The 27,732-nt window shown below is 40.1% G+C and overlaps 1 protein-coding gene across 5 annotated transcripts in view; it reads right to left on the bottom strand.

The window, feature by feature from the left end:
• Nucleotides 1-27,732, bottom strand: part of Tnrc6b (trinucleotide repeat containing adaptor 6B) — a 257,060-nt gene that overhangs the window by 68,981 nt on the left and 160,347 nt on the right. For all 5 annotated transcript variants that reach the window (XM_058574304.1, XM_058574302.1, XM_058574305.1 and 2 more), the window contains 2 exons: nucleotides 9,421-9,508; nucleotides 4,440-4,461 (listed from right to left, as the gene is read on the bottom strand). In XM_058574304.1, the coding sequence (XP_058430287.1) occupies nucleotides 4,440-4,461; nucleotides 9,421-9,508 (110 nt within the window). The remainder of the gene's footprint in view (nucleotides 1-4,439; nucleotides 4,462-9,420; nucleotides 9,509-27,732) is intronic.

Below are 27,732 nucleotides of genomic sequence, written 5' to 3'. Positions count from 1 at the left end.
CTGCTCATAATCAAGTGAAGCTTTCATTATCTCCCATCTGCACTATTTTTGTGCCTGCTTATTTGAGTCACATTCATTCACTCTCTTAGTTCTCTCTATTAGAACATACAGGTATCTCTACACAGTATGAAGGTTGCTACAAGTAGTGTATAATTTAAGGGAGAAGGACCATTCTGCCATTAATAATTAAAATAGACTCAGTGTTATTCCAGCAACCACTATGCACTCACTCTAACAGGCCTTCTACAAGCTCAGAAGAAAGACAAGAGTTATAGCCAATGTACTGCAATGGTCCATAGCCCCAGTTGCTGGTGGAAAGTGCTGTGCTCCAGATGTGTACCAGTGGGGTAAAGAGGAAAGGTTATGAATTATTGCTTTGAACCATACTATCACCCAGTGTTGCTTACACTAAATACATTCACTGTTATTTAGCTTATACTGAGTAGAAGATTTTTCCCATTGCTTTGACTCATCATTGGTACTTTTGGACTCAGAATAAATCTGAATAAAACACATGACAGATATTTACTAAGGAAATGTGAAATGCCAAGCACCAGAACCCTTTAGATCTTTGAAGACAATACCTGAGATTTCCCAAACGGGAAGCCTTCTCCTGGGAGCTAAACAACCCCAGGTGCTTAAATCTTCCTGAAATGACCAATTCCTTGACCAGCCTAGAATGAACTTCACGGAGTCCAGAGAGGACCATCTCTGTTCCATTTCATTTTGTGGTGCCCACTACAGAAACAGTAATTTACTTCTTGGACACTATAGATATACAAATATCTCTAAGGTCACGCTAGCTTTCATAAACCAGTCATTTCAGAAAGCCAGCCATCACCCAAACACCCTTTTTTTTTTTAGACAGAGAGAGAGAGAGAGAGAGAGAGAGAGAGAGAATTTTTTAATATTTATTTTTTAGTTTTCAGTGGACACAACATCTTTGTTTGTATGTGGTGCTGGGGATCGAACCCGGGCCGCAAGCATGCCAGGCGAGCGCGCTACCACTTGAGCCACATCCCCAGCCCCACACCTTTTTTTTTTTTTAATTTTTTATTTTTGGTTGTAGTTGGACACAATACCTTTATTTTATTTATTTATGTTTATATGGTGCTGAGGATCGAACCCAGGACCTCGCACTCTACCACTCTACCACTGAGCCCCAGCCCCAGCCCACCCTAACACCTTTTAACAAGGCTAAATGTCTATATTCAAATTCCTCCATTACAAAATCAATGCATTTGGACTTTTTACCTCCAATCTGACTCTTTATACCAGTTAAATTTCAACTTATCAAATCTTGATCTATTACATCAATTCCTGAAACTCTTTTGATTCTAAGTCTAATGTCCAACACGGAGGATCTGTGCTGATGCCCAAAGGAATTTTTTCTTCTTCACTACCTGAATGGCAGCCCCAGCTCTAGCCCTGTCACAAGACCACCACTTAAAATCTGTCCTATTCCCGACTCATGAATTCTCACCACCTTTTTTTTTTTTTTTTAAATGATGGGCGATATAAGGAAAAACATGTAATGAACCAACTGTTTCTCCAAAATACAGAAAAATCTTACTTCAGTCCTCTGTACAACCCAAGACTTGGCACCAACAGTCTTTTCTTTTTTTCTTATAGGGTCTGTTGGAGAAACAGGGGTAGATTCAGAGTTAAGGGAAGACTGCCTGAGGAAGATATCACTTGGGGGAGATGAAAAGGACCCAGAAACATCAGCTGAGGAAAGAGAAGGAGGAGACAGATAAAGTACCCAACAAAGCAGTGGCTTCAAAACTGGGCAAAAAGTACCAGCAAGGTCAGGACCTCCCTCTACTTACAGTCTAACATACCTCAGGAATAATTTTTATTTTTACTTCCTGTCTACTCCTCCATTTTAACAACTAAATCCCTTAGGAGACCTAAGACAGGCTCTCAGATTACTTTAGGATTATGTGACTTTGTTTTCTGATTGAGGAGCTGGAGTTAGGGAGAATATGGAGATTATGAAGCTGTATTCTATCTTTGGTAGGCATGAAAAAAGACCCTATTGGAAGGAAAATTTGGTAGTGAATAGAAAGCAATTTTTTTTTCTTTTGGTACCAGGGATTGAACCCAGGGGTGCTTAAACACTTTTTATTTTGAGAGATCTCGCTAAGTTGCTTACAGCCTCACTAAATTGCTGAGGCCAGCCTTGAATTTTTGATCCTCATGCCTCCTGTAAAGCCCCTGGGATTACAGGTGTGCATCACCATACCCATCTCGGAAAGTTAGATTTTTAAGACTCAGGCAAATGTGTTTGAGAACAGACCTGGCACTAAAAACAAAACAAAAAAGGTCCCTCTTTGTTTTGAGAAACAATGCCTAGTAGATTTTCAATTTTCCAGCAGAAATACCACATCATACAGAGCAGTCTGGTCGACAGTACAATCAGAACCTGGCTTCAAGAGCATGAGACTTGTGGCCATGCCCAGGAACTCAAATCACCACATTCCAAAAACCACGGAGCCTATGTTGTCTAGGAAAATTCTAATTTTTTAAATTGTTGTTCCCATAAATAAAAGTTCTCTTCTAAGCATTGTGCGGGTTTAAAAAATATTGACACACTATTTCTATAAAGTATAATTCATATTTCAATCAAGTAATTTACAAAGATACTTCCCAAAAGAAGCCTACCCTGGACTGGGAACCGGATGAATGGACAAGGGGAAAATACTATCCTCTCTAACCAATTAAGATATAGTTTATAATGGTTTCTCTATTTTCTAAATCACTCTATAAAATCCCAGGCTATATTCTTCTTTGAAATGTTCTTTGAAGAGAAATATATTCCAGTAATACTAATTATGTGAGAATTTGTTTTCCATAACAAAGTTTCCTAAGAAGCTAGCACTATCTTTATTGGTCTTTCATCACTGGGTGACATGCTTTGGACTGAGAGTCTAATAGAACAAAATAAAACAATGAGAAACCAATCATTAGAGGGCCTCCCATCAGCCTTGACCTCTCCCTCACCCTTCTCCTCTCCTAAGTAATCAGTCACTTCTGATTCCCTTCATCCAGGGCAGTAGTTCTAGTGCACTAAGGTGACCTGCAGAGCTTTTCAAAAATACATCTGCTAGGGCCATGGCCTGAGCTAGTTAGTGCATTTTGACCACTGTATACAAATGAGTCTATGCATAGCTAATTGAGAAGCACATATTTAGGGAGGCAGCAATAAGAGCTATCTCAAGGAATTAAATCCCCATTCTTAAGGGGAACTGACCAAAAGTGTGATCATCACCAGATAAAACTACAAAATCAAAAATAAAAGGAGAGCAAAAACCAAAAAGGATGGAGACCATTATTGACAATGACCTGAAGGTTATCTGCTTCTGTTTGCAACATATCACACTATTTTCAAATGGTTAATCTACTCAAAATTAATTATGTTTAAAAAAGCATATTCTAAGATCAGTAGAAGAAATGGATTGGGGTGAGGCAGGATGAAAGGAAAAGGGGAAATACAGGGAATAATATTGGACAAATTATATTGTTATGTTGTGTGCAGGTACAAATATATAACAACATATCCCACCATTATGTACAACTATAATGCCCCAATTAAACAATTTGGTGAAGAAAAAAAAAAAGCATATTCCAGGCTCTAGCTCAGAAGAGAATATGGATATCCTAATGTGAAATATGATTTTGATGCTGCCACAGATCAAAGTAGTTAAGGTACATAACTTCCCTCTGTAGTTCACATCCGTAATTAGGAGCTGGTGTTCTGTGTTACTGTTCCATGTAAAGTTTTGAAAAGGTTCAGTTCCAAATCCTGACTCATACTTTTATTTTTGTTTTTTGGTACCCAGGAATTGAACTCAGAAGCACTTTACCACTGAGCCAAATCCTCAGCCCTTTTTATTTTGAGATAGGATCTAAGTTGCCTAGGGCTTGCTAAAGTTGCTGAGGCTGGCCTCAAACTTGCAATCCTTCTTCCTAAGCTTCCTGAGTCACTGGGATTATAGGCATGTACCACTGCACCCTATATGACTCAAACTTTAAAAATCCAGTCTTTACTCTTTTACCTCCTAAAAAGTTTTAATTCTAGCCAGGTGTGACAATGCACTCCTGGAATCCCAGCTACTTTGGAGGCTGAGTCAGGAAGATTGCAAGTTTGGGGCCAGCCTCAGCAAATAAAACATAAAAAGGGCTGGGGATGTAGTAGATCAGTGGTAGAGAGCCTCTGGATTCAATTCCTGTACCAAAAAAAAAAAAAAAAAGGCAAGCCAAACAGGAACTCTAATACCAGTTCTCTTAATTTGTCATTATGCTCTTCAGTGACTGCAAACAACCCACCTTAATGACTCTACACCTTCTATCTTTTAAGTAGACTGAAGGCTGAGTCAACAGTGCAAAATCTAAACAAAAGGTTCTAATGAGTTGGGGGGGGGGGGGGCGGATCTTACCTTTGGTTTTTTGTTCCGTGACCTGCAAAATAAACAGACACAAGTACATGAGATTTGCTTTTTAATTCAGAACTATAAAGACTACTTTAATTCCGATAACTCAGTTATTTCAGGTTGTCAGATACACAGTACACAGGCAGGGTTGAAACCCAGTAAAAGCAGCTGAGAGTCAACTCAGACACCCTTCTTGAGACTATGCCCACATGACCAGCTACAGCTTACATGATCACCACTGGGAAGAATTCTAAAAATAAAAATAAAACTTTAAATGCACTCCACACTCTTTAAATGATGCGATTCCTGAACTGGGAAAACCAGTGGCCCAGAATCTAAATGAGCCATAGAGATAAAAGGTTTCCCCTATGAGTATGTACTCAAATACTTTTCATCTCAAATCTGAACAGCAAAGCCTCAGGGACCCATGATGAGAGACACCAGAGATCATGGTGGGAAAGCAGGATTCAAAACGAAGTCTTGCTACTTTCCTGGCTACACGATCTCAGTTTTCCATTTATGTGCTGAATGGAGATAATAACAATCTCTCTCTACAAAAGGCCATATTAAGGATTAGATCAGATATCCTGTGCCAATGCTAAATGAATGTTTGCTATTATCAAAGTTTATTAAAATTGCATGATGTAGAACAATAAGATTGGAATGAATATGTAAATTTTGTCAGGTGCAATAGCACATGCCTATAATCCCAGGAGCTCAGAGGCTGGGGCAGAAGGATCACAAGTTCAAAGCCAACCCCAGCAACTTATCAAGGTCCTAAGCAACTCAGTAAGACCCTATTTCAAAAGTAAAAAATAAAAAGGGCTTGGTTGGGATTTGGCTCAGTGGTTCAGTGCCCCTGGGTTCAATCCCTGGTGGTAGTGGTGGTGGGGGACCTGTTAATCTTTTAAAACACTTTTGCATTGGTTAACTGACTTTTGTAATAAACATTATTAGAAAATGAATTCATAATCTTACAAAAGAAGAGTTGTGGCTGGGGATCATACTGGGTTACGTGAAAAAATGATTATCTTTGAAGGGTATGTTCTGTAGCTAACCCAGTCCACCTCGAAAAGAATCCCAGATTCATACTCTGAATCAGCTAAACCATCCATTCGTAGGACTTCCTGGAATGCTCCTACTTTCTTTTTTTTTAAAAAAAAAAAGATCAGTTAGTTTTTTGGGTTTTTTTTTAACCATTTATTTTTTTAGTTGTAGGTAAATACAATACCTTCCTCTGAGCCACAACCCCTGGCCCTCCTATATTCTTGAATTAGAAGACAAGCTAATTCTACAGTAGTGAATTTGTGGAACACAGTATCTTTTTATTTTTTTTTTTAAATATTTTTAGTTGTAGATGGTAAAATATCTTTACTTTACTTATTTATATTTTTGTGGTGCTGAAGATTGAACCCGGTGCCTCACACATGCTAGGCAAGTGCTCTACCACTGAGCTACAATCCCAGCATGGAACACAGTATCTTAAAATGAATGTTTTCCAGTACTAATTGCTACAGAGCTCAAATCTATTGAAAATCCCCTGTATAACCCTCAGTTATCCACAAATGAATGGATTTGCATTCATATGACAATTCCTTAAGGCAATTTAGGTTTTAAACCATTGTAAATATTTCTTACAACCCCACTTTGAAGATAGTTTTTTAAGTAATAAACCCAAATAATGTCAAATATGTCTTATAATGTCTGTCCTGTTAAAAGAGCCAGTCCCTAGTCAGTGAAAAGCTACATGGTCAAAGCACGTGTTCTGCCAACACCACACAATGCTCCTTTAGCATCATCAGCCTCATGAATGAAGAGTCCTCCTTTGAGACCTCCCTCATGAATGGAAATCTTAACACGGTATATTCAGGGATGGCTTTGGAAACAGTAAAGTGACACAGTCATTGAGAACAGTGGAAAAGGCTCATATTTAATTTCTGTGTGAAAGTAATTTAGTTTTAGCTTTAAATAAAAGCTAATTTTATAATTATATAGTTATCTTTCATGGCCCCCTCCTACCCCAACCACCAGGGATGGGACCCATGGCCTCAGCCGTGCTCTACCACTGATGTCCGTCCCTACCCTGCGATTATTCATTCTTTTTTCTTTTTTAGTTGTCAATGGACCTTTGTTTATTTGTTTGTTTATGTGTGGGGCTGAGAATCCAACCCAGTGCCTCACACTCTCTAGGAACGCGCTCTACCACTAACCACAACCCCAGCCCCATCATTCACTCTTGATCACTCACTTAGTTATTTGAGTGACTACAGGGCACAGGCACTGCCCCAGTTACTAGTAATACAACATGAATGAAACTTCAAGACACTTCCAGCCAATCTAAAGGGGAAGACAGATGCTAAAAATGGTTATATGGCAAGGAATCAGGCAGTGAAAAGATGTGGAAGGACATGCTGGTCGAACAAGTGACCACATAACAGAACCTCGGCACCTTCTCTATGATTCTATGTACTACAGCACATTTTATGCCTCCTAGCTTATCTTCACAATAAGGTAAACTTTGTGCTTTTTCCTCAGAATTGCTAAAATGGAGGGGCTGGGGATGTGGCTCAAGCGGTAGAGCGCTCGCCTGGCATGCGTGCGCCCCAGGTTCAATCCTCAGCACCACATACAAACAAAGATGTTGTGTCCGCCAAGAACTAAAAAATAAATATTAAAAAAAAAAAAATTCTCTCTCTCTCTTTAAAAAAAAAAAAAAAGAATTGCTAAAATTAATTATGAAATTATGCATTGGCTCAGTTAACAAAACATTATCAAAAGCCATCAACCAGCCTATGTCAGTCTAGATTCTATATCAGCTGATCTAGATCATTTTAAGAGAAATAACTAAGTTTTTATTGTTCAAAATTAGCTACTTCAAATTTCTCAAGTGGTTTTCCAAATGCATAAACTGCAAAAACAAAATCATCTGCAGAAATAAACCCAATTCACTTTCCATTACATCCATACTCTCTTTTAAATTATTTTCCCATTAGTGAAATATACTATAAAAGTTTACAGATGCATTTCTCAGTCATTTCTAGATATTGATAATTTTATTTTAAGAAAACTGTTATCTATGTGACGAATGAAGATGAAATGGACATTGACTAAAACAATCATGCTATTTGTCATCTTGTTAACAGCCTCTACTCAAGGCCCCTGGTGTCTAGCCTATAATCATCCATCCCCAAAGACTGCAAAATCTGATTTTTGTACCAATTTAGTAGATGAAATGTGTGAGTGCCTACAAGGAAAGGAGGTTTTCTCTGAGGTTCTATCTTACATTTCTCCAATTATGGTGGGTGTTGGGGGTGTGAAAGACCCCAGGCAGGAGTCCACAATCAACTGGGACAATGCCACCAACATCCTAGCACTGGTGTGACTGCACCCTGCAACCTCAGTGTTGAGCAACGTGGCTGTGTGCCCAAAAAAAGCTTCTGGGTTCTTATGTGGCTTCCTCTCTTCAGACTCCTTATCCAGAATTTTAGACAAGCTAACAAGCTTAGAAGAGGAGCAGCAAATGTGAAGCAGGTACTCTGACAGCTGTGACAGGAAACATATCTCTAGTAGGTAGAAACAAACAAAATTAAAGTAGACAAAATCTTAAAAGAGCATAGCAATCTATTGCAGCACCAAATAACAATCAATGTTCTTTATCAAATAAAGTCATATAGAAAACATAAAATTATATTTCATATGTTGAATATGGCAGGGTCATATGAATCCCAATTCTTAAAATCTTTCCAGGATTTTTCTTATGCTGGTCCTCACTAATTGTCTATTTCAAGACTTCAAAAAATGAAATTATGGAAAATGGTCATATCTAATGATGCTGGGAAAACCTGTAGTGCCCCTTATGTCTCAAGGTGGCTTGTGTCCAATTGCCCTGACTGTTCTACATCTAGAGGTCCCTCTGAACTGTATAACTATTTACACCTCCTTAAACTCAGCCACCATAACTAGCAAACAGCAATGAGGCCCTGCTTCCAAAGTGTTTCAGGTGGCGGTAAACTGGCAGCAAATCCCTTTACTACCCCCAAAACACAGCAGGAACTCTGCTGAGTCAGGGGAAAGCAGGGGACAGACAGGGCAAGGGGCCAGGCTCAGAAGCTAATGGGGTGTGTGCAGGGCGTTCTGACTACTCTCTGCTTCTGATAGCTGTCACACAAATGCTTCAACTGACACCTGACAGCTGTCTTTTTCACCCCATTCCACTACCCAGTACTGGGAACTGAACCATGTAGCTATATCCCCAGTCTCATTAAGTTCCCCAGGCTGGGCTGAGGTTGTGGCTCAGTGGTAGAGCGCTTGCCTAGCATATGCAAAGCACTGGGTTTGATCCTCAGCACCACATAAAAATAAATAAATAAAATAAATGTAATGTGTCCAATTATAACTAAAAAATATTTTTAAAAAATTACCCTGGCTGGTCTCAAATATGCGATTCTCTGCCTGGGCCTCCAGAGTAACTGTGATGATACGCATATACCAGTGTGCCCTGCCCCTCTATTTTCGTCTAGCATTTCTCTATTTCTTATAAGCAAATTCCTCAAGTTCATGAATGCTCTAAATCAAACTAGCAGGCACACTGGGTCCTTTGAGGAACATTTCTGGATGCAATTATCAAAAGATAAACTCATCTAAACAATAGTTTTATGGATGAACCAAAAGAACACCAGGGAACAATTCAGCAGGTTTTCAAGAGTCAAGTCTATAAACTTGTTTAAGATAGTGAAGATTCGGGGCCTGGCAGCCCCGCCTTCCTCAACACCGTGCTGCCGTTTTCATAGATCAGCGGCAGCGTGGTTCAACATCCATTTTATGATTAGTGCATAACTTTGCATAATTGAACTTTTTCCTTCATTATTTTTTTAATAAACTAAGGTCTCAAGTAGAAATATTAAGACATCAGGTATCCAAGCTACTAAGATAATCACTTATTCTGCAAGCTGGACAGATGTGAGACTTATTTAATTGGTTAACCCACCTTCTGAGTGGCTTCTTTTTTCTTTTTATCCTCTTTCTTCCTTTTCTTGTCTTCCATTAACTGTTCTTCCCTTTCTTGCTCCTTCTCTCTGTTAAAGTAAAGTCACATCAGAAGGTTACACAATTATATTCTCTCCACTTCTGTAGCAAAGTTCATCTCTATGGCTGAACAGAATATAGCATTTTACTTAAACTGAAAGTATGCATAAGGTTCACCACAATTAGGCATTCCCATATCTTGGTTTGTAAGTTTGACTTCAATAAAGTCTATTAAAGTGGTCTGAATAATATTTAGCCAAAAGAATACACATGCATGTGAGCACATACACACACATACACACACACAGGATTAATGTATTTTTTTCTTAATATTTTCTTAGTTGCGAATGGACACAATACCTTTATTTTATTTTTATGTGGTGCAGAGGATAGAACCCAGTGCCTTCCACACACAAGTTGAGCACTCTACCACTGAGCTACAACCCCTGCCCAGATTAATGCATTTCTAATCAGCAAAGGATCAAATTTGGATATAACAACATCCAACTGGCTTATGAAAATATTCATAATAATGCAGAATAAGTTAACTCCATTATGGTCTATATGTATTTATTATAATTTAAGTGTTTCCCCTTTCCTTATTTTTCCTCTACATCTTCTGGTTTGTTTGTTTGGTGCTAGGGATTAAACTCAGGGGTGGCTTTACAACTGAGCTAAATCCTCACTTCTCTTTTTAGTTGTAGACGGGCATAATATTTTTATTTTATGTATGTATGTATGTATGTATGTATGTGGTGCTCCCATGTGCAGGGCAACCACTCTACCACTGAGCCACAATGCCAACCTCCCACCCTAGTTCTGTTTTTTTTACTCTTTGAGACAGAGTCTCAGTAAGTTGCTGAGACTGACCTTGAACTTGAGATCCTCCTATCTCAGCCTCCCATGTCACTGGGATTAGAGGTGTGTGCCAAGGCTCCTGGCTCACATTTTTTAAGAGCTGTATATTTTACAAATTTTCTTTAAAAAAAAAAATTTTTTTTCCAGTATGGGGGATTGAGCCCAGAGGTGCTGTGCCACTGAACTATATTCCCAGCCCTTTTTATTTTTAAAATAGGTTTTTCCTAAATTGTAGAGGCTGGCCTTGATCTTGGGAATCTGACAATCCCCAAGTCTAATGCTGGATTTCTGTGGATTCAGGTTATATATACATCAGTCTAGGTGTGATAAAGCTCTTGGAAGAAAACCACTTGCAGCAGGGTGCCACTCTATGCAAATGGGTTTACAAAATCTGGCCAGATGGATGTTGACAACCTAATGCAGGCTGACCACTGGTCCTGTTATTTGGCTGTAAGAACTTGCTTTCTCTGGTTTTAGGTGGAAGGAAAGTATGGAGTTCCACGTCCCTGTAACTAGGCTTCCACAGTTTATAGTAAAGCTGACTACAGAAAAGGAGCAGCCGCTACCTGAATATTGCCTGCTAAAATATCTGGTGTTTTAAAAAAGCAAATTGCCATTTTTTTCCTAAGTCTAAAATTATGCTAAAATAAAAAGTTCCTTTTTGAAAGGTAATGTAAAAAGAAAGTTTTTAATTACACACATTCTTAAAAAACAACTAATCTTTTCAAATATTTTTCCTATAAACAGGTAATTCAGGAAAAGAGACTAAAATTCTTGCTCACTAAAAGTGGTTTTATTTCCAAAACAAATATTTTTTGAAGCATTTTAGCAGACAGGCTATGCTTTTGCCCTGTTTTTTTGTTTGTTTGTTTGTTTTTTGGGTTGTTGTTTTGATACCATGCATCTCTGTAGAATTTAGTCTTCTCCTTAAATTTCATTTTCTTAGGGAGAATTTACTTTGCCAAACCTGACTTTAAAACCCTGTCACTGACTTCAGTGTGGCATTCACTTTTCTCCGACCTCAGCTGGCATATTAGCATCATTTATGGAGCTCTACAAAATCCCTCCACCGAGTCAGAGCCCCAGCAGAGGGTGGAGGACAATCGCACTGGAGGAAACCGGTGATGGTGGTGCCATACAGAGGGACTGACCAACAAAAAAATATATTAAGAATGACAACAGCCAGGTTTCTCACCATTGAGAAAAGGAGTTACAAAAATGGAAGGGGAGAAAACGCAAACAAACCCTGTGAGACGGAATCAAAATTAATTATTAACATGAACTGTTTCACTATTCAGAAGTACAAATATCAATAAATACCAATGTCACTTGCAGAGTCAATGGTAGTAAGGTCTCAATGCTGATGTTTTCCGTTGATGGTGTACTGTGGTCTGCAGAAGAATGCTCGTTTAGAGATATACTACAGTGTTGGTGAAAGGGCTGCGGGTGATGGGGCACTGGGTCAGCAGTTTATTCTCAAATGAATGAGGAAAAAAAAGAAAGCTTTTCAAAACCATACAGATTCAAATTCTGTTAAGTTCGAGACTGTTTCCAAAAACAAAACAAAATCCAAACAACAAACACAAAACTGTTGCCCAGGCAGCACTCCCGATCAATTACACAGAAATCGCTAGGGACTTTTAAAGCCCCCCACCCGCAGTGGTTCTAATTCTAGAATATAAGCTGCCAAAGCAAGCACACCCCCAACTGTTCCAACATGCAGCCAGGACTGAGAAGCACTGATCAAATTCTCATTCAAATATACACTTTAGAACTATTACCTATTACTATTAACTATTACCTATCACCTGCTTTATACCTCAAAAATCAAACCTCACCTGCAGCAACCAAATACAAAAGCCAGGTAAGGAGGTGGATCCAACCACTGCATAGAAGTTAGAAGAGAACTTCATCTCTACATATACAATTAGATGTAAAACCCCTTCCAAACTGCAAGTTAACTCATTCAACAAATTCAGTAAAAATATTCACTGAGTACTCAGTACTCTCCAGGCAACGCATGGCTTCCAGGCATGTACAGAACACAGAGCAGAGCCCCTCAAATCCCTCCCAGCTACAATGTGCGCTGCTAGCCCCATCCGCCTCAGCCATTTACCCAGGGTGTTGTACAAATCTCTTCCATGTGGGTCCTGACATTGTCTAGGAGCTGGGTTTAATACCAGCTACTGTGCTTGCCATCCCAGTAGATAAGACTTTGTTACTTCTACTTAATTTTTGTCAGTACTGGAAGAATTAAGGCACAGTACAGGTACACCAAAGATACAAGTATTATAATTCAAAACAAATCTGGAATGATAGAAACCTCTGTATGTGTGTGTGTGTGCGTGTGTGTATGTGTATGTGTGTGCGTGTGTGCACGTGTGCGCGCGCGCGCGTGTGTGTGTGTGTGTGGTGTGTGGTGTGTGTACTGGGGATTGAATCCAGGTCCTTAAACATGCTAAGTACAAGATTTACCAGCAAGCATCACTCACAATCCCAAACTATTAAAATCCTATAAGGTGAAAAAATAATACAACAGCATTTCAGATTTTTATTTATGTATGTATGTATTTACTGTACTCACTGTTCAGAGTACAAGTGCCTTTAAGAAAGGTAATTCTTGTTGCCAGGGATGTAGCTCAGTGGTAGAGCACTTCCCTAGCATGTGCAAGACCCTGGATCTGAAGCCAGCACTGGGGTTGGGGGTGGAGGGTAAAGGGAGCTATCCCTTGAATAAAAGGAAGCTATCCAATATGCACTTGAGCTGAGACACAGCAAGACTCCTGCTCGGTATATCTGGGTCCAGAACAGCAAAGGTGCTGACAGCCCCCCAACACCTGCTGTGGCCTAGAGCTTAAGCCTCTGAAGGTTAGAGACCTGCAGGGGAAAGCTAGGAGCCAGAGAGCTGGGCTACGCGCCCAAGTGCTGGCACTCAAAGCCAGTCCAGCCTCCACGTTTTCCTTACCCAGTCTTCACTGCTGACATAAAAACCATTCTCCCTTTTATTGCCCAACACATTTTACCTAACTGTCAAGTCCTGGCTCAATATCCACTTGCTTCAATGAAATCTTGCCTGCCAACTCCAGTTCCCAAGAACCTTGCCCTCCTGTGTATACCCCATGTGGAACTGTGTACACCCTGCCTCTGTGTGGCCCTGGGAGTGTCTCATGGTAGACACCACCTGTCATGGGCAGCATCTGGGCCTGTGAATGACCTTCTGTACCGCGGCTCTTACCAGGGATCTGGCAGGCAAAGAGTGGTATGGGGACCCTCTGTGTTTTACCTCCCCCTACCAGGTTGCCCAGAGACTGATCCATTAATTAGGTGTCTAACATGAGCTAGACTTTTTTCTGAGCTCTGGGATATGGCAGAAACAAAACCAGGCTCTAGCTTTCAGGGACCTTGCCTTCCAGCAAGGGATACAGGTAACAAACAGGGTACACTACAAAATATATGTATAAAATACACAATTCCCTGAAGAGGATGGGGTGAGGTGGGGTGAGCTGATAGATAATGGTAGGGGAGAGGGCATCACCTTATGCTGGATGGTTAAGAAGCCCTCTCTACTTTCTACCCCTTCTGTGGGAGATGTGTCTACAGGAAACCTCCTAACAGTGAAAGAAATCATCTGATATACACTAGGTGACCATGACATGCCAGCCATTGATCCAAGCACAAACATATAACAGTGGGCAAAAGAGGGTAAGTCCCTGCCCTCAGGAAGCTGACATCCTAGACAGGAGATGAATACACAGGACCAGGAAATCAGGACAAATGCCAAAAAGAAAATAAAGATGGATAAGGGGCTCAAGAATGTCCAAGGGAGAAGGGACAGGGAACATGAAATGTTTACTGCTTCTATGAGACTGTGACATCTAAGTTGAGACCTAAGTGAAGAAAGTCATCTTGGGAGCACAGTGATGTACCTCTATGGTCCTGGCTATTGCGGAGGCCAGGGAAGGAGGACTGCTGGGGGCTCAGGAGTTTTTGAGCCCATCATGGGCAACATTCTAAGACTCTCTCAAAAATTTAAAAAAAAAAGAAAAGAAAGAAAAAACAAAATTATCTGGTGAATGAGTGGTCCTCAGATAGGAAAGTACTTGGTGTGAATTTTGGGATTTTGTTTTTGGGGGAACATGGAGAAGGATACTCTTCTCTTCTACCCTCCCTTGCTGACCCTTTGGTTTCCCATGCTCACCGTGTAGCAGCCCCCACCACATCAAAAGAACGGGGCCTCTGCCTAAAAGCTTCTTTTCTATCTCACTCATTCATTATTTTGGTGCCTACTTGATGCCAGATCCTGAGGCCGAGTGCTCAGTGGCAAACGAGGGCCACTCCTGCCAGCTCTCTCGGTACTCTCAGTCCGGCTTTTCAAACAGCTTCATCTTGTTTCTGCTTCCAGACAACACCTCCAAGGCCAGAGTCTGTGCTCTTCTGTTGGTGCCACCTTTATGATACCTTGGGTACTCTGAGGAGAGCCTGCAGTGCCTTTGGTGTCTTAACATCCCTAACTGGAGACGTGTGAACTCGTGGCTGTGCTACAGCAGGAAATAGAACAACTTCTCTGAACAAACTGGACTCCCGAACAATGGTTCCTGAATGCGCTGAGCATGGACAGGCAGGGCTGACAACTTCAGACTTGAAGGTAGTAAATCTCCAGAAGTACACTGACTAGAGGACAACCCTTACTAAGAACCTCCACACAGACAAAGAGCCAGGGCTCAACTTGATAGGAAAATGGATACAGACACCCAGGAGCACAACAGCTTCAAAACCTATCCCTGACCCTATGGTAAGTGTGGCAGCATCCTCAGTGCCAAAGTTCAGAATCAGCTCCACACAATGGGGGCAGACAGACCTGAACAGTACAACCACCCACCCGACACGGGAAACAGCCCAGAGACAAACTAACACTGTTAAAAAAAAAAAAATCTTCCAAATTAAAAAGGAACAAACTTAAAACACGAAAAACTGGATGAATCTCCAGGCAATCAGGCTGAGTGACAATAGTCAATATCAAAGGCTAGGTATTATATGATAGTACTTGTAAGATATTTCTTGGTTGCCAGAGATTGCAGGTGAGGATGAAGCAGGTATGGTTGACTCTGTGGTGAGGGCATTGCTCTGTACCTTGATAGTGGTGGTGAATACATAAACCTATATTGATGAAACTATAGAACTACACACACACACACACACACATTCATAACCACAGATTGTACCATTTGGAAATTGAGTAAAGAGCACATGGAAATCCTCTGTGATAGTCTGAAAACCTCATGCGAATCCACAATTACTGCAATAAAAATTTCAAGTATAAAAACAAAATCTTCAAACTTTGACTCATTTTTTGGTCTCCTATAAAAATGCTATTAAGGACTTCTAGTTTAAATCATCTTGTTAATGGCTCTTATGAGAGTCACACAGGAGCCAAAAGGATCTTTAGAAATCATTTAATCCCAAGAATCCCAGAAATGCATTTCCAAAAAGAGTCTAGAATCTACAATTCACCCTACTATATTGCACCCTACTATATTGCAGTGGTTATTAGTTTAATCCATCAAGTGTTCCTTAAGTATATTAGATAGACACACAGGGTACCACAAGGTAATTTCGTTTGTTGTTGTTGTTTGTACCAGGGATTGAATCCCAGCAATAGGTAACCCCTGAGCCATATCCCTGTCCTTTTAATTTTACTTAATTTGGGGGGTACCAGGGATTAAACTCAGGGGCCCTTGATCACCAAGCCACATCCCCAGCCCTATTCTGTATTTAACTTAGAGACAGGGTCTCACTGAGTTGCTTAGTGCCTTGCCATTGCCGAGGCTGACTTTGAACTTATGATACTCCTGCCTCAGTCTCCTGAGCTGCTGGCCACCACAAAGTTATTAGAAACGTTCCCCTAACACATAATTCACAAGAAAATTCTTTTACCAACAATGTCAAGGATGTAATGACTACCTAAGTCTGCTATTCTCGTCTATGGAGGTATGGATATACATCAGCTCTGTCAATACCAGTTCTAAGCTCCTGTTATCCTATTTCCCAGACTCTCCTAAGACCAGATACAGAGATGTCATGTGTGCTGTCAATAAGGTGCACTTATGTGTAACTTCAATGGAGAACACACAGGGTACCCATCTTGTCAGGGAATAGACAAGAATGATGTGGTCCCAGATGCTATGCCTGTCAAGTAGCCAGGAAAGAATATCACCATTTAATAACCCTGATGCACCAATGGGAGTGCACACTTCTGTCTGCACACTAAGAACTCTGCCCAACACAAACAGAGTTAGACAGAAGTTTTAAAAACACATCACACACATACACACATGCACACACACATATATATGATTTGTACAATCATCTACTTCCTTAAAAGACAAAGATAATCTTGGCAATTTTATAAAACAGTGAAGAAAAAGCCTAGGCACACTCAATTCAGGATTAATAATACCACATGCCTACTGGGGAAAGAAAAATTAACAAATGGAGCACAATTAAAAGAGTTAAAGTGCTCCAAGCATTCATTTCGAGTGTTTTTAATAAAAATTGTGCGTGCTCACGCATGCACACACGGGCATGCTGGAATATATCCATTCAGGCAGAGGAAATTACATAGTAGGGTACTCCAAATATCTGTGTTGGATTTGTTCTTAACATTTTTCATTTGCTTGGGTCTGACTGAAGGAATTTAATGGGATGCTAATATAATTTGTAGATGATATTAAATTACTAGACAGGGCCAAACACCACCGGAGCACAAAAATCATTCTGAGATTGTGTGGCTCACAGAAAGAAAACAATAAACCTGGAAAAACTAAGTAAATACACATTTTTTTATTAGCCTGGAAGAATACAGAAATTTCTCAGGCCTTCAGTTGCATCTTGTGACATGTGACAGGCAATGCCAGTAACAACATGTAACTCAACTCCTATATGTGGGCTAGCTTCCTTTCAGAAATTGTGCAAAATTATGCTTCTCGAACTTTAAAAGGAACCTTGTTAAATGTGGATTCTTATTTAAAATATGTAGAAGGGAGCCTGTAATTCTCCATTTCTAACAAGTTGCTGGTCTCAGGATCTTTTGAGTAGCATAAGTATAACTCGCTCAGTTGTTTCTTTCCAAGAAAATACGGAGTTATAGTCATTTCTCCTTGAGTGGTAACTTCATTAATATAAGTTTATGCCTTGTTGTATCTGTTTCAATGCCAAATGATGGTGTAGTCATTTACTAAAGGATTTTTAAATGGAATTAAACAACTCACACGGTATTGACTGTACGTGAAACCCCACTGAAATGATGACAAGGAATAGTATGTTTCAGAATCAGTGAAATACAGCAGTTAACATTTTTGCCAACGTGGCCTCTGACTCCAGGCTTTTCACAACTTTTCCATATTTTGAGACACAGCAATGAAATGGAGTTTTTTGGAATTACTACTCAAACCAAATAAAGCAAGATAATGTATTTTAAATAACCTAGTTTTATTTTCAGAAAGTCCACGTGGCAAAAGTTGTGACCGATGATTTGTGGGATCTTTCCTTGCAGTGAATTTCAGGGTTAGAATGGTGTAAAGAAGATCTCATCTGAAACCACTCATCTTACGCCTCACCTACTCTGCTCAGGAGGCCCAGAGACCTGTAACAGAGACCTATTCCACATCGGTGCAGCTGGGTGAGAGTCTCTTCATACTATACTGCCTGGGAAATGTGTCCTTCAGCTTCCGCCCAGAGGCCCTAAGACTTCCTTTTGAGATCATACAGAACAAATCTTTATAAATACCTGTAGTCACTACTGTACATTCCTGAGTCATTCCTAATTCCTTCAAACATTTCATGTGACCATCTTTTTCTATCCCCTTGCCACTGGAGTCACACTATTCCCTAAACATGCTTCAGTTTGTCTACACTCATCCTATTACTAGGCAAAACAGCCCACAGCAAAGTGGGCCTGCCATAACATGCTACTGCCAACACTGTCAAAGGGCCTTGTCTATGTTCTTGGAAATCACATCTCACTAGGTCAAAGCCATGTAACATCCTTCATTTTTTCACAGTATTGCTAAGTCACTTTCTCCTCTGTTTCCATTAACACCCTCTGCACCACACTGTGCAGCCCCCTACACTCTTTCCCTACACCCTACACCCTGCTGAGTGTGATCTCGAAAGGTAGGGAAAAGCCTGTAACTACATTCATAAGAGTCCTTTTCCTTATATGGTTCCAGATGCTACCAAAGAAAGGTACCCACTTAAGATATGGAAGGAAGAAGTTGTCATTCTCTAGAGAAGTTGTAAATAGACATAAAAGTAGCAGCAGACAGGATTTACCACTTCTGCAGCAGCTTCCAGATGATCTGAAGTCACACTGGAGCTGCAGACAGCCAGCCTGACTGCTTCCCTGGAAACTGGCACTCCAGCGGATGGTACTCCAACTTAATCAGCGGTAACAGTGGTCTCCCCCAAATTCCTTTAGACTCACTAATGATTGTGTACACAGTTACTTTTCTAAATTAAAACCTTTCCCACTTGAAAGATTCAACAGACTTTTATATATATGTACCAGAATTCAATAAATGAGTGTAACAAGGTTGTGGGATATAAAATATATAACACTTGGAGGGAGGGATGGGGTGGGGAATGGTTGGTCAACAGGTTTAAGTTGCAGTTAAAAAGAAGGAAGAAGTGAGTTCTGGTGTGCTGCTGCACAGTAGGGTGACTAAAGATAATAATTGTGCATATGTGTCTTAAAAAAGCTAGCAAGAAGAATTTTGAATGTTTTCACTATTAAAAGGTGATAAATGAAGAGGCGGCTATGTTTAATTTGATTATACAAGGCATACACGTATTAAAATATCATGAGCACTCCATTAATATGTACCATTTTTATGTTTTTATATATCAATTAAAAATAAATTTTAGTCAGGTGTGGTGGCAGTGCACACCTGTAATCCCAGCAACTTGGGAGGCTGAGGCAGGAGGATCACAAGTTCAAGAACAACCTTAGCAATTTAGCGAGGCCGTCTCAAAATGAAAAGGGCTGGGGATGTAGTTCAGTGGTCAAGCATCCCAGGATTCAATCCCCAGTAAAATAAATAAATAAGTAAATAAAATAAAAGCATATATGTGCATTAAAATAAAAGATTTACACATAAAAATTGTTACAGATAAACTAGAAAACATGGGGCTGGGATTGTGGCTCAGCGGTAGAGCGCTCGCCTAGCACGGGCGGGACCTGGGTTTGATCCTCAGCACCACATAAAAATAAAGGCATTATGTTATGTCAATCTACACCTTAAAAAAAAAATAGAAAACATGACAGAATTAAGATAAGTTTAACAAAAATATATACAATCCCTATACACCAAAACTACAACACATTGTAAGAGAAAATTTCAGTAACCCGATTAAGGAGAGATACATGGGACAGAAGACTATACACATTGTTAAGGTATCAATTCTCTCCCCAAATTAACATGTAGATTCAGCACAATCTATCAAAATTCCAGCTAGACAGTTTTTTTGTAGAAATTGATAAGCTCTTCATATGGAAATGTAAAAGACCCAGAATAGCTGATAATTTTTCAAAATAATGAAACAACCTGACTTGAAGATTTACTTTAAGCAACACTAATCAAGTGTTGGCACTAAGAGAAAAAGGTTAATGGGAAAGAATACAGAGCCCAGAAACAGGCGAACACATGTAAGGACAACTGATTTCCAAATGCAGTGCAGATACAATTCAATGGGGAAAAGGATAGTGTTTCCAACAAGGTCAACTGGTAGGCACATTAAAAAAAAAAAAAAAAAAAAAAGAACCTCAATCCATCCCTTGCACTATAAAAAATTATCTCAAATTGGATCATAAACCTAAATGTAAAATCTAAAACTATAAAACTTCTAGGCAAAAATATTTATAATCCTGGGCTAGGCAAACTATTTCCTAGTTATAGGAAATATAAAAAGGTACATGCCACAAAAGAAAACAAATTGATAAATTTGACTCATCAAAATCAAAAACTTCTTTTTAAAAGACTGCTAAGATAATGAAAAGATAAGCCACAAACTGGGAGAAAACATTTGCAAATCAGTTATTTAAAAAATTGTGCAGAATATAAAGAATTCTTAACAAACAACCCAATTTTTAAAATGAGCAAGCCAGGTGTGGTGGTGCACACTTGTAATCCCACAGGTTAGGGAGGCTGAAGCCCTAAGCAATTTAATGAGACCCTGTCTCAAAATAAAAAATAAAACAGGCTGGGGATGTGGCTCAATGGGTTCAATCCCTGGTAACAAACAAACAAACAAATAAATAAATATGAGCAAAAGATTTGAACAGCCACCTCACTAACGATACACAGATAGCAAAAAAGTATGGAAAATGATGTTCAACATTTCTAGTCATTAACAGAAATAAAGTCCAATAAGATGGCAACACACATACTTTTATAGAACGTCCAAATTTTAAAAAACTGACCACACCTGGGCATCAACAACAGGACTAGCTGATGGTGGGAAGATAAAATGCTACAACCACTTTGGAAAACAGGGAATTTCTTAAAAAGTGAAACATACACCTACCATATAACCCAGCCATTCTATTCCTAGGTATTTATCCTAAAGAAAGCAAATGCTGAACAAAGACTTTGAAATGAACATTCAGAGCAGTTTTACTTGTAATAGCTAAAAACAAGAAACTGCCCAAATGGTCACTAAGAATTGAACAGATAAACTTCAATACAGCACATAACAGAATGCTACTCAGCAATAAAAGGGATGAATGGCTAATATATATAACATGAATAAATCTAAAAATGTAGACAGAAGTCAGACAAATTATACGTGTCAGTTTATTGAATGTCAATTTTACCTCAATAAGTAAAGGTTTAAAAAAAAGAGAAGAAAAAACAAAAAACAAAAACCCTGGAATCCCTAAAATGGCCTCTGCTTCTCTGGCAGATCCCTGACTGACCAAGGCCTGGTGTGTGTGTTGTTCCCAAGACCACACAAGCTCTAAACTGGAGCATCTGCACAGACAGTGTACCTCCCACAGGTATAAAGTTTCATTTTTCCATGCTAGAAACACTCCTGGAAAAGAGGCTTAAAAAGGCAAATGTCTCGACTCTTAGACCTTTACCTAACATCTGGTTGCTTTAACCCTCTGGACCACTGTCAATGACCAGAATCCTTACTAGATTCCTAAACTTGCCTTCAATCAGTAATACCTAAATGGTGTGTCTATGTCATAACTCAATCAAAACTGTTAATTTTTCAACCATTCCTGAAGTTTTGCTGAAGATTTTGAGTTCAAAAAATCCCTTAGGTTTTAAGGTAAGATTTGGTGAAGAAATCTTTGTTAACATCACCTCCCATTTTACTCCAGAAAGTACTCTCCCGTACATTACAGTGGTTATGTGAGGCTCTTGAGGACAGCCTAGCGCTAAGACTAGTGCTACAAATATCCAGGCAGGCTAAGGGACAGGACAGTGTTGAGGGCTACGCCACATACTCTAATATTTATCATCTGGAACCACTAAAAACTATGTTTAAACCTGAAGAATCAGACAAACCCACAAAAGCTAGGGAATCATTCCACCCTCTTCATCAAGGAACTGAAGAGGAGGAGTCTAAGCCATGATGTGGAAAGAACTACCCACTACAGAAGAGTGATGAAAATATTGTTCCTCAACAGGAAAGAAAACAAAGGGACACACTTGGAACCCACAGTTCAGAGGCACTTAGGAGAACTGAGATCTTGCTAATTGTACACAGGCGCTGCTCTCACATTCAAGTGCTTTCATTTTTATGTTGCTGTTTTTTTCATGCTTCTACACACAATCCAGCACATTTATTATTTTATATTTTAAAAAAATATCCAGGCACAGTGGCACACACCCACAATCCTAGCTACTCAGGAGGCTGAGGCAGGAGGATCACAAACTCAAGGTCTTCCTCAGCAACTTGGCAAGATCCTATCTCAAAATTAAAAAATAAAATTAAAATAAGTAAAAGGGCGTAGAATATCTCTGTGCTCAATTCCCAGTACTGCAAAAAAAAAAAAAAAAGCCTTTGAAATCAATCAATTAAGATAATTAGCAATTCCACATTAAACTGCAACATGCTGAAACACCAAGGGAAGTTAACTGTAAAGCAATTCAAACAGAACACCTGACTGTTCAAGTATGTGATATCCAAAAGCATCAGGCAGTGACTGGGTAGTTGGGACCTGGGAAGAATCTGAAGTGCTTTATACAGGGACACACACACACATCAGGCTTCTTTTCTGAAAAGGCTGACTGGGAAGCCATAGTCCAAGCTCATCCTAGGGAGAAAGAAACCCCAGGTTCTTGGAGGCCTTCTGCTGCTAAGGCCCTGGAACTGCTTCCACTGACTAAGCACTTGCTATCCTAGGGTTAGACTGCCACACAGAAGAAATGGGGCTAAACAATGTCGTGAATATTTTTTTAAGTATTATTTAAATTTAGGGAATCAAAAAGAAGTGAATTCAACTAATACATCTGGCTAACCTCTGACCATGTGTCCTCCACTCCAGTGACAGTGGGGAGAACAGAGCATCACAGCCCGTGTGGTCCTTCAATGAAAATGATTTTTACACACACATATTTTATGTGAGAAATTAAACAGAAGAGATCTGGACAGTCCTGGGGATCACACAGGCTCCTGCAGTAAGCCAGCCGGGTAGCTAGCAGCTTCCGGGTCACACAGCAGCACTCCTGTTTTATTAAGTTGGTGTATGTTGTTCCAATTCTGGAAATCCTCTGAGAAAGGCTGCTATTTGAGACACTCATCTCAGCATTAAAAACAATTAGCAGAGAAGAAAACTGAATTCCACTTAGCACAGTTGACAGTCATACTCTACTTCTCAATGCTGGCTCTTTGTGCTCTATTTTCAGAATAGTAAAAATGGAAAGTCAAGTTCTTATGTGCCAGCAATTGTCATGTAAATTTAGCAAGCTGAATGATAATAATCGAATTACCTTGAGGGAAATGTATATTTCCAAAAGATAAGCATATTTAATAATAATAGTAATTAACTACAGAGTAAAGTTGGCTTGTGAACTCCTATGACCCAGTTCTTCAACTAAAATTATACACCAATGGGAAAATGACTCAAGATCTAAAATATGATTTATATACAGCCTTTTGGTAACAACTAAGCTAACACTACCTGCTGGAGCAGATATAAGATGCTTAACTTGATTCAAAAATGACATCCAAAAGTCTCTATAGATACACAGTTTAACTCCTAATTTCTACTTAGCAACCTAGGGAAATGTTTAGCGAATAACCTACCATTATGCTCTTTAGTAGACAATCTTAGAAAAAGCTTTGCGTAAATACCATGTTTTTCTAAAAGGATACTTAAGTTTCTCTTAAACAAGCCCTCACTTGTAACCCCAGCTACTCCAGAGGCCAAGTCATAAGAATTACAAATTCAAGGCCAGCCTCAAAGGATATGTTTTCTATATATCATTTGCATATAGGGATTCTATTAATGAATGCATGTAGTATTTTTTTATTTCTTGGTATTTCAGGACTCTCAGCCTCCAACATCTTCAAAATTCTTTTGAATCCATCTCTCCCAAACCTATGCACAAGCATGGCCAATTACAAGAAGAGGTGCCCTCTCCCAGTGTGTCCCTCTTCTCCACGTAGCCAGGTGAATGAAAAAGTTTAGGTTCTGGAGTCTAACAGTTTAAGATCAAATTGGATTTCAGACACCAGTGTTAAGAACTTGGGCAAATGGTCTCTACGTTTCTACATCTAAAAAGGGGGTTACACTCCTCATCATGAGAGTGCCTGTGTAGGTGCCCAACGATAACCAGCACAGAGGTGGCTACTGCTGCAGGGATCTTCCTCCTTCACACCAAGCTCTTATTTGTATAAAGCAACAGAGAAGGAGCTGAGCGGATGAGACACTGCACTCCTGAGGCGGCTCTCAAGACACATGTGGGGCTCTAAAATGGATCTACTCCCTCACTCCTTACACAAAAATAAACTCCACAGGGATGCAAGAGGGAAGCAGGGACCTAAGCAGAGAGGGAATGGCAGGCCTGCATGCAGTAAAGCACTCTGAGACATGGGAGAGTGAGTGAAGACTTTCTAATGTATGTTTAGCTTCATACTCAAAAGTCACAAACAAGTAATGACTACATCTGACCATATAAAAACTTCAAAACAATTACATTGATAAAACTCTCACACACACCCCTCACCAGGAACAAAGTCAATATTGCTGGAAAAAAAGCATCAGTAGTTTTCATCACCAAGAGCTAGGTTCCGCATTACATAAAGAGTTCCTATAAGTCAGCAAGGAAAAGACAATAATCCAATGGGAAAATGGGTGAAGGAAATGAAGAGTTCACAGAGAAAGAAATAAAGATAAAATCTGCTATTAACACAGTGTTGTTGAGGTGGCAAGGGAAAAAACATTCACCTATGTCATTACTGGTGAGAATATGACCTGGTACAATCTCTTCAGAGGATAATTTGGCAGTTATTTATCAAAATTAAAGTGTACATAGTCTTTGACCCAGTTACCATACTTCTAGGAATCTATCACAGGAAAATAATTGCACATGTGGGGAATTATGTAATGTTAAGGATATTCACTGCAGCAAAATCTGTAATGGCAAGAAAAAAAACATCAAAAATGAGCTTCAGTTAGGGGACTGGTTAAATAAATTATACCTATCCACACAAGGAAAGATCTTTCTGTACTACTGAAAATAGGTCTTTAAGATACATTGTTAAAAGTAAAAAGCAAAAAATTGTACTTTATGCTTCCATGTATGGAAGTAAAAGGGGGCTTACATCTAACTCTTATAGAAGAGACTCCTTTGGAAGGAAATAAAAAACTAATACTACTATGGCACAGAAGGAAAAGCAGGAGGCTGCAGACAGCTATATAGCCCTTTTTAACTAGATAAATTCAATTTAAAAAACAATAATTCAGCAAGATGTTACCACTAAGAGAAACTGGGTAAAAAGGTACACAGATTATTCCTTACAACTTCATGTGAATATACAATTAATTCAAAATATTTAAACAAGGAAGGAAATCTATTTATGTGAATAAGCAACATAAAATGGATCTGGAAGTTCAAGGAGTAAAGAGAAAAATGCCCATCCATCCTGAGCTCAGAGGACCACCTTCTGCTTCACCTCAGAGGACCTGTTCCTGTGTGAGCATGCTCCATTCCCCAGGTGAGTCCTCACCTCCATGGCTCTCTGGATCATGCACCTCCCCACCTGGATGACTACATTCCTTTTTTCTTATCCCAACTGAAAACTTCAAATAGCCAAGAAACTTCCCCTTGTCTACCCATCCCCTTTAAACCTTTTATTTCTGACACCTCAGCAGTCTGTATAGTGGTTTATAGAGGTAATTTAAACATGAAGATGCAGACCGTCTCAGATCAGCCATAATAGCATTGAATTCTCTTCGGAAATAAGCTAGACACAGATCACCAAGAGGCTTCTAGGACTCCCTATTTATCTCTAGGAGGGGCAATGAGAGGTTTGAAGACCAAACACTGCACAGGACAGCCAGAGAAGTCTCTGGAGAACGAGACCATATTGATGTCTCCACTTCTCCCAGGGCTGAAAATGCCTTCATTATGAAACACAGGTCATCCTGCCTCCTGCTACACCTTAAAGAAAATGTGAAAAGAGACGGTTGGGCCAGGATATGGTAACTTCAGACCCCAAACACTGAGAGCCTTTGATTAAACCACCCCACGTAAGGACTCCTTGCTTACCAGCACCATCTAATTCTCATGCACAGGACACCTGGGCTAAGGACAGGCACAGGCAGAATGCCCAGTAGGAGCCTTGGGGCAAGGGACAGCAAGAAGGTAGACAGAAGGAACCAATAAAGGGGCCAAGGAGACAGGCAAAGTCTTCACCTAGTTAAACCAACTCCAAGAGAGAATCCCAACTAGACAGGAAGCCTGCACTCCCCCTGCTCCTGCGCACTCAGCTCTGCAGAATGCTGCTCCTGGATCATGGGCCCAACACTCAAGCGGCCCTGAAGTCCATCTCAGGAGTCCAGGTGTATATTACTGTCTAAAGGGGGAAAGGAGGGGCTGTGGTTGTGGCTCAGCAGTAGAGCACTCACCTAGCATGTGCAAGGCCCTAGGTTCGATCCTCAGCACCACATAAAAATCGATAAAATAAAGGTATTGCATCCAAATATAACTATAAATAAATAAATATTAAAAAAAAAAAAAAGGAGAAAAGGAGGTCCTGACAAATAGGAAACTTCTGTCACGTTGTCACTGGGATAACAAAAGAGCTGCAGTGTTCCATGTGCTGGCCGGGCTCAGAGTTGAGACACAGGAAGGAGTGCAACAGGTACCAACAGAACTAGGGCAGAGGGCAGGGACTGGGGGCACTGGGGGGGTGGGGGACTCAAAACTTCCCAGAATCTGTTCAGCTCTTTTGCTGGAAGCTTGAGAGCAGCTTTGGCTGCAAGCGCCAGGCATTTACGCGCGCGTGCGCACACACACACACCCCAGCTTGACTTTTTTCACTCACTTTATTTGCTGCCCTAGGCCCTCAGAAATTACACCAACAAGTTCGGTCTTGAAAAGCTAACAATTACTCTCTAAACACACCAATTTCCTTTTCCTAAAACAAAGGTCTTAATAGGGAAGGGAAAGTGAAGAAAGAAAGCTCATTCACAACCAGCCAATTCTCCCAGCCAGCTCAGATCCTAAGTGAGGCTTCTCCACTGTTCCATGTGCATCTTTGGCTTGGGGAGGGGGGAGTTGAAAGGAGATGTGCAACTGAACAGGAGGACCCAAACTAAACTGAAGATGCTAGCCAAAAAGAACGATTTCTGATAGACTGTTTAAGCAAACACTTCAGCAATAGAGCACACACATACATATTTACTCTCTCCCTCTAATGGGGTAGCTTCAAATAGCCCCCTGCTCTCCTCTGCTTGTCTTCCAAGTCACTCCAAAGATGACAGTGACAAAGGCTCCTCAGTGAGGTTGGGAGATGGAGGCACACACACCATTCACCCTCAGAGGAAGTGCAAATTGCACCTGACACACCCACTGCCAGGCCTTGAGCCTGACTCCAAGTCACACTTGTAATTTTGGATGCAGTTCCAGGACCACTGCAGCCTGTGTGTGGCTACTAAGAGTTTGGGGATCATTCAACAAGGATTCCAAGGATCCCTAGGACACACTACATGACCCATGTAGACTGAGTGCAGGCCACACCACCCAGTGGGGGCATGCTAAAAAGGCTTGCCCCCAGAAACACTACTCTCTTCTGCTGGTCCTCATTGAAAGCACCACCCCATCTCGCCACCATCAGGAATATCAGCTGTGAGCACTATCATAATCTGTTGCTAATAAAGTTCCTAAGGTTCTCAAACAAT

Source organism: Marmota monax, unplaced genomic scaffold, assembly GCF_021218885.2.
Source record: "Marmota monax isolate L192 unplaced genomic scaffold, Marmota_monax_Labrador192_F-V1.1 WCK01_AAM20220418_F8-fsc00051, whole genome shotgun sequence".
Taxonomy (NCBI): domain Eukaryota; kingdom Metazoa; phylum Chordata; class Mammalia; order Rodentia; family Sciuridae; genus Marmota; species Marmota monax.
Note: the sequence above shows the minus strand (reverse complement) of the source record. Positions and strands in the feature narration are given on the sequence as shown.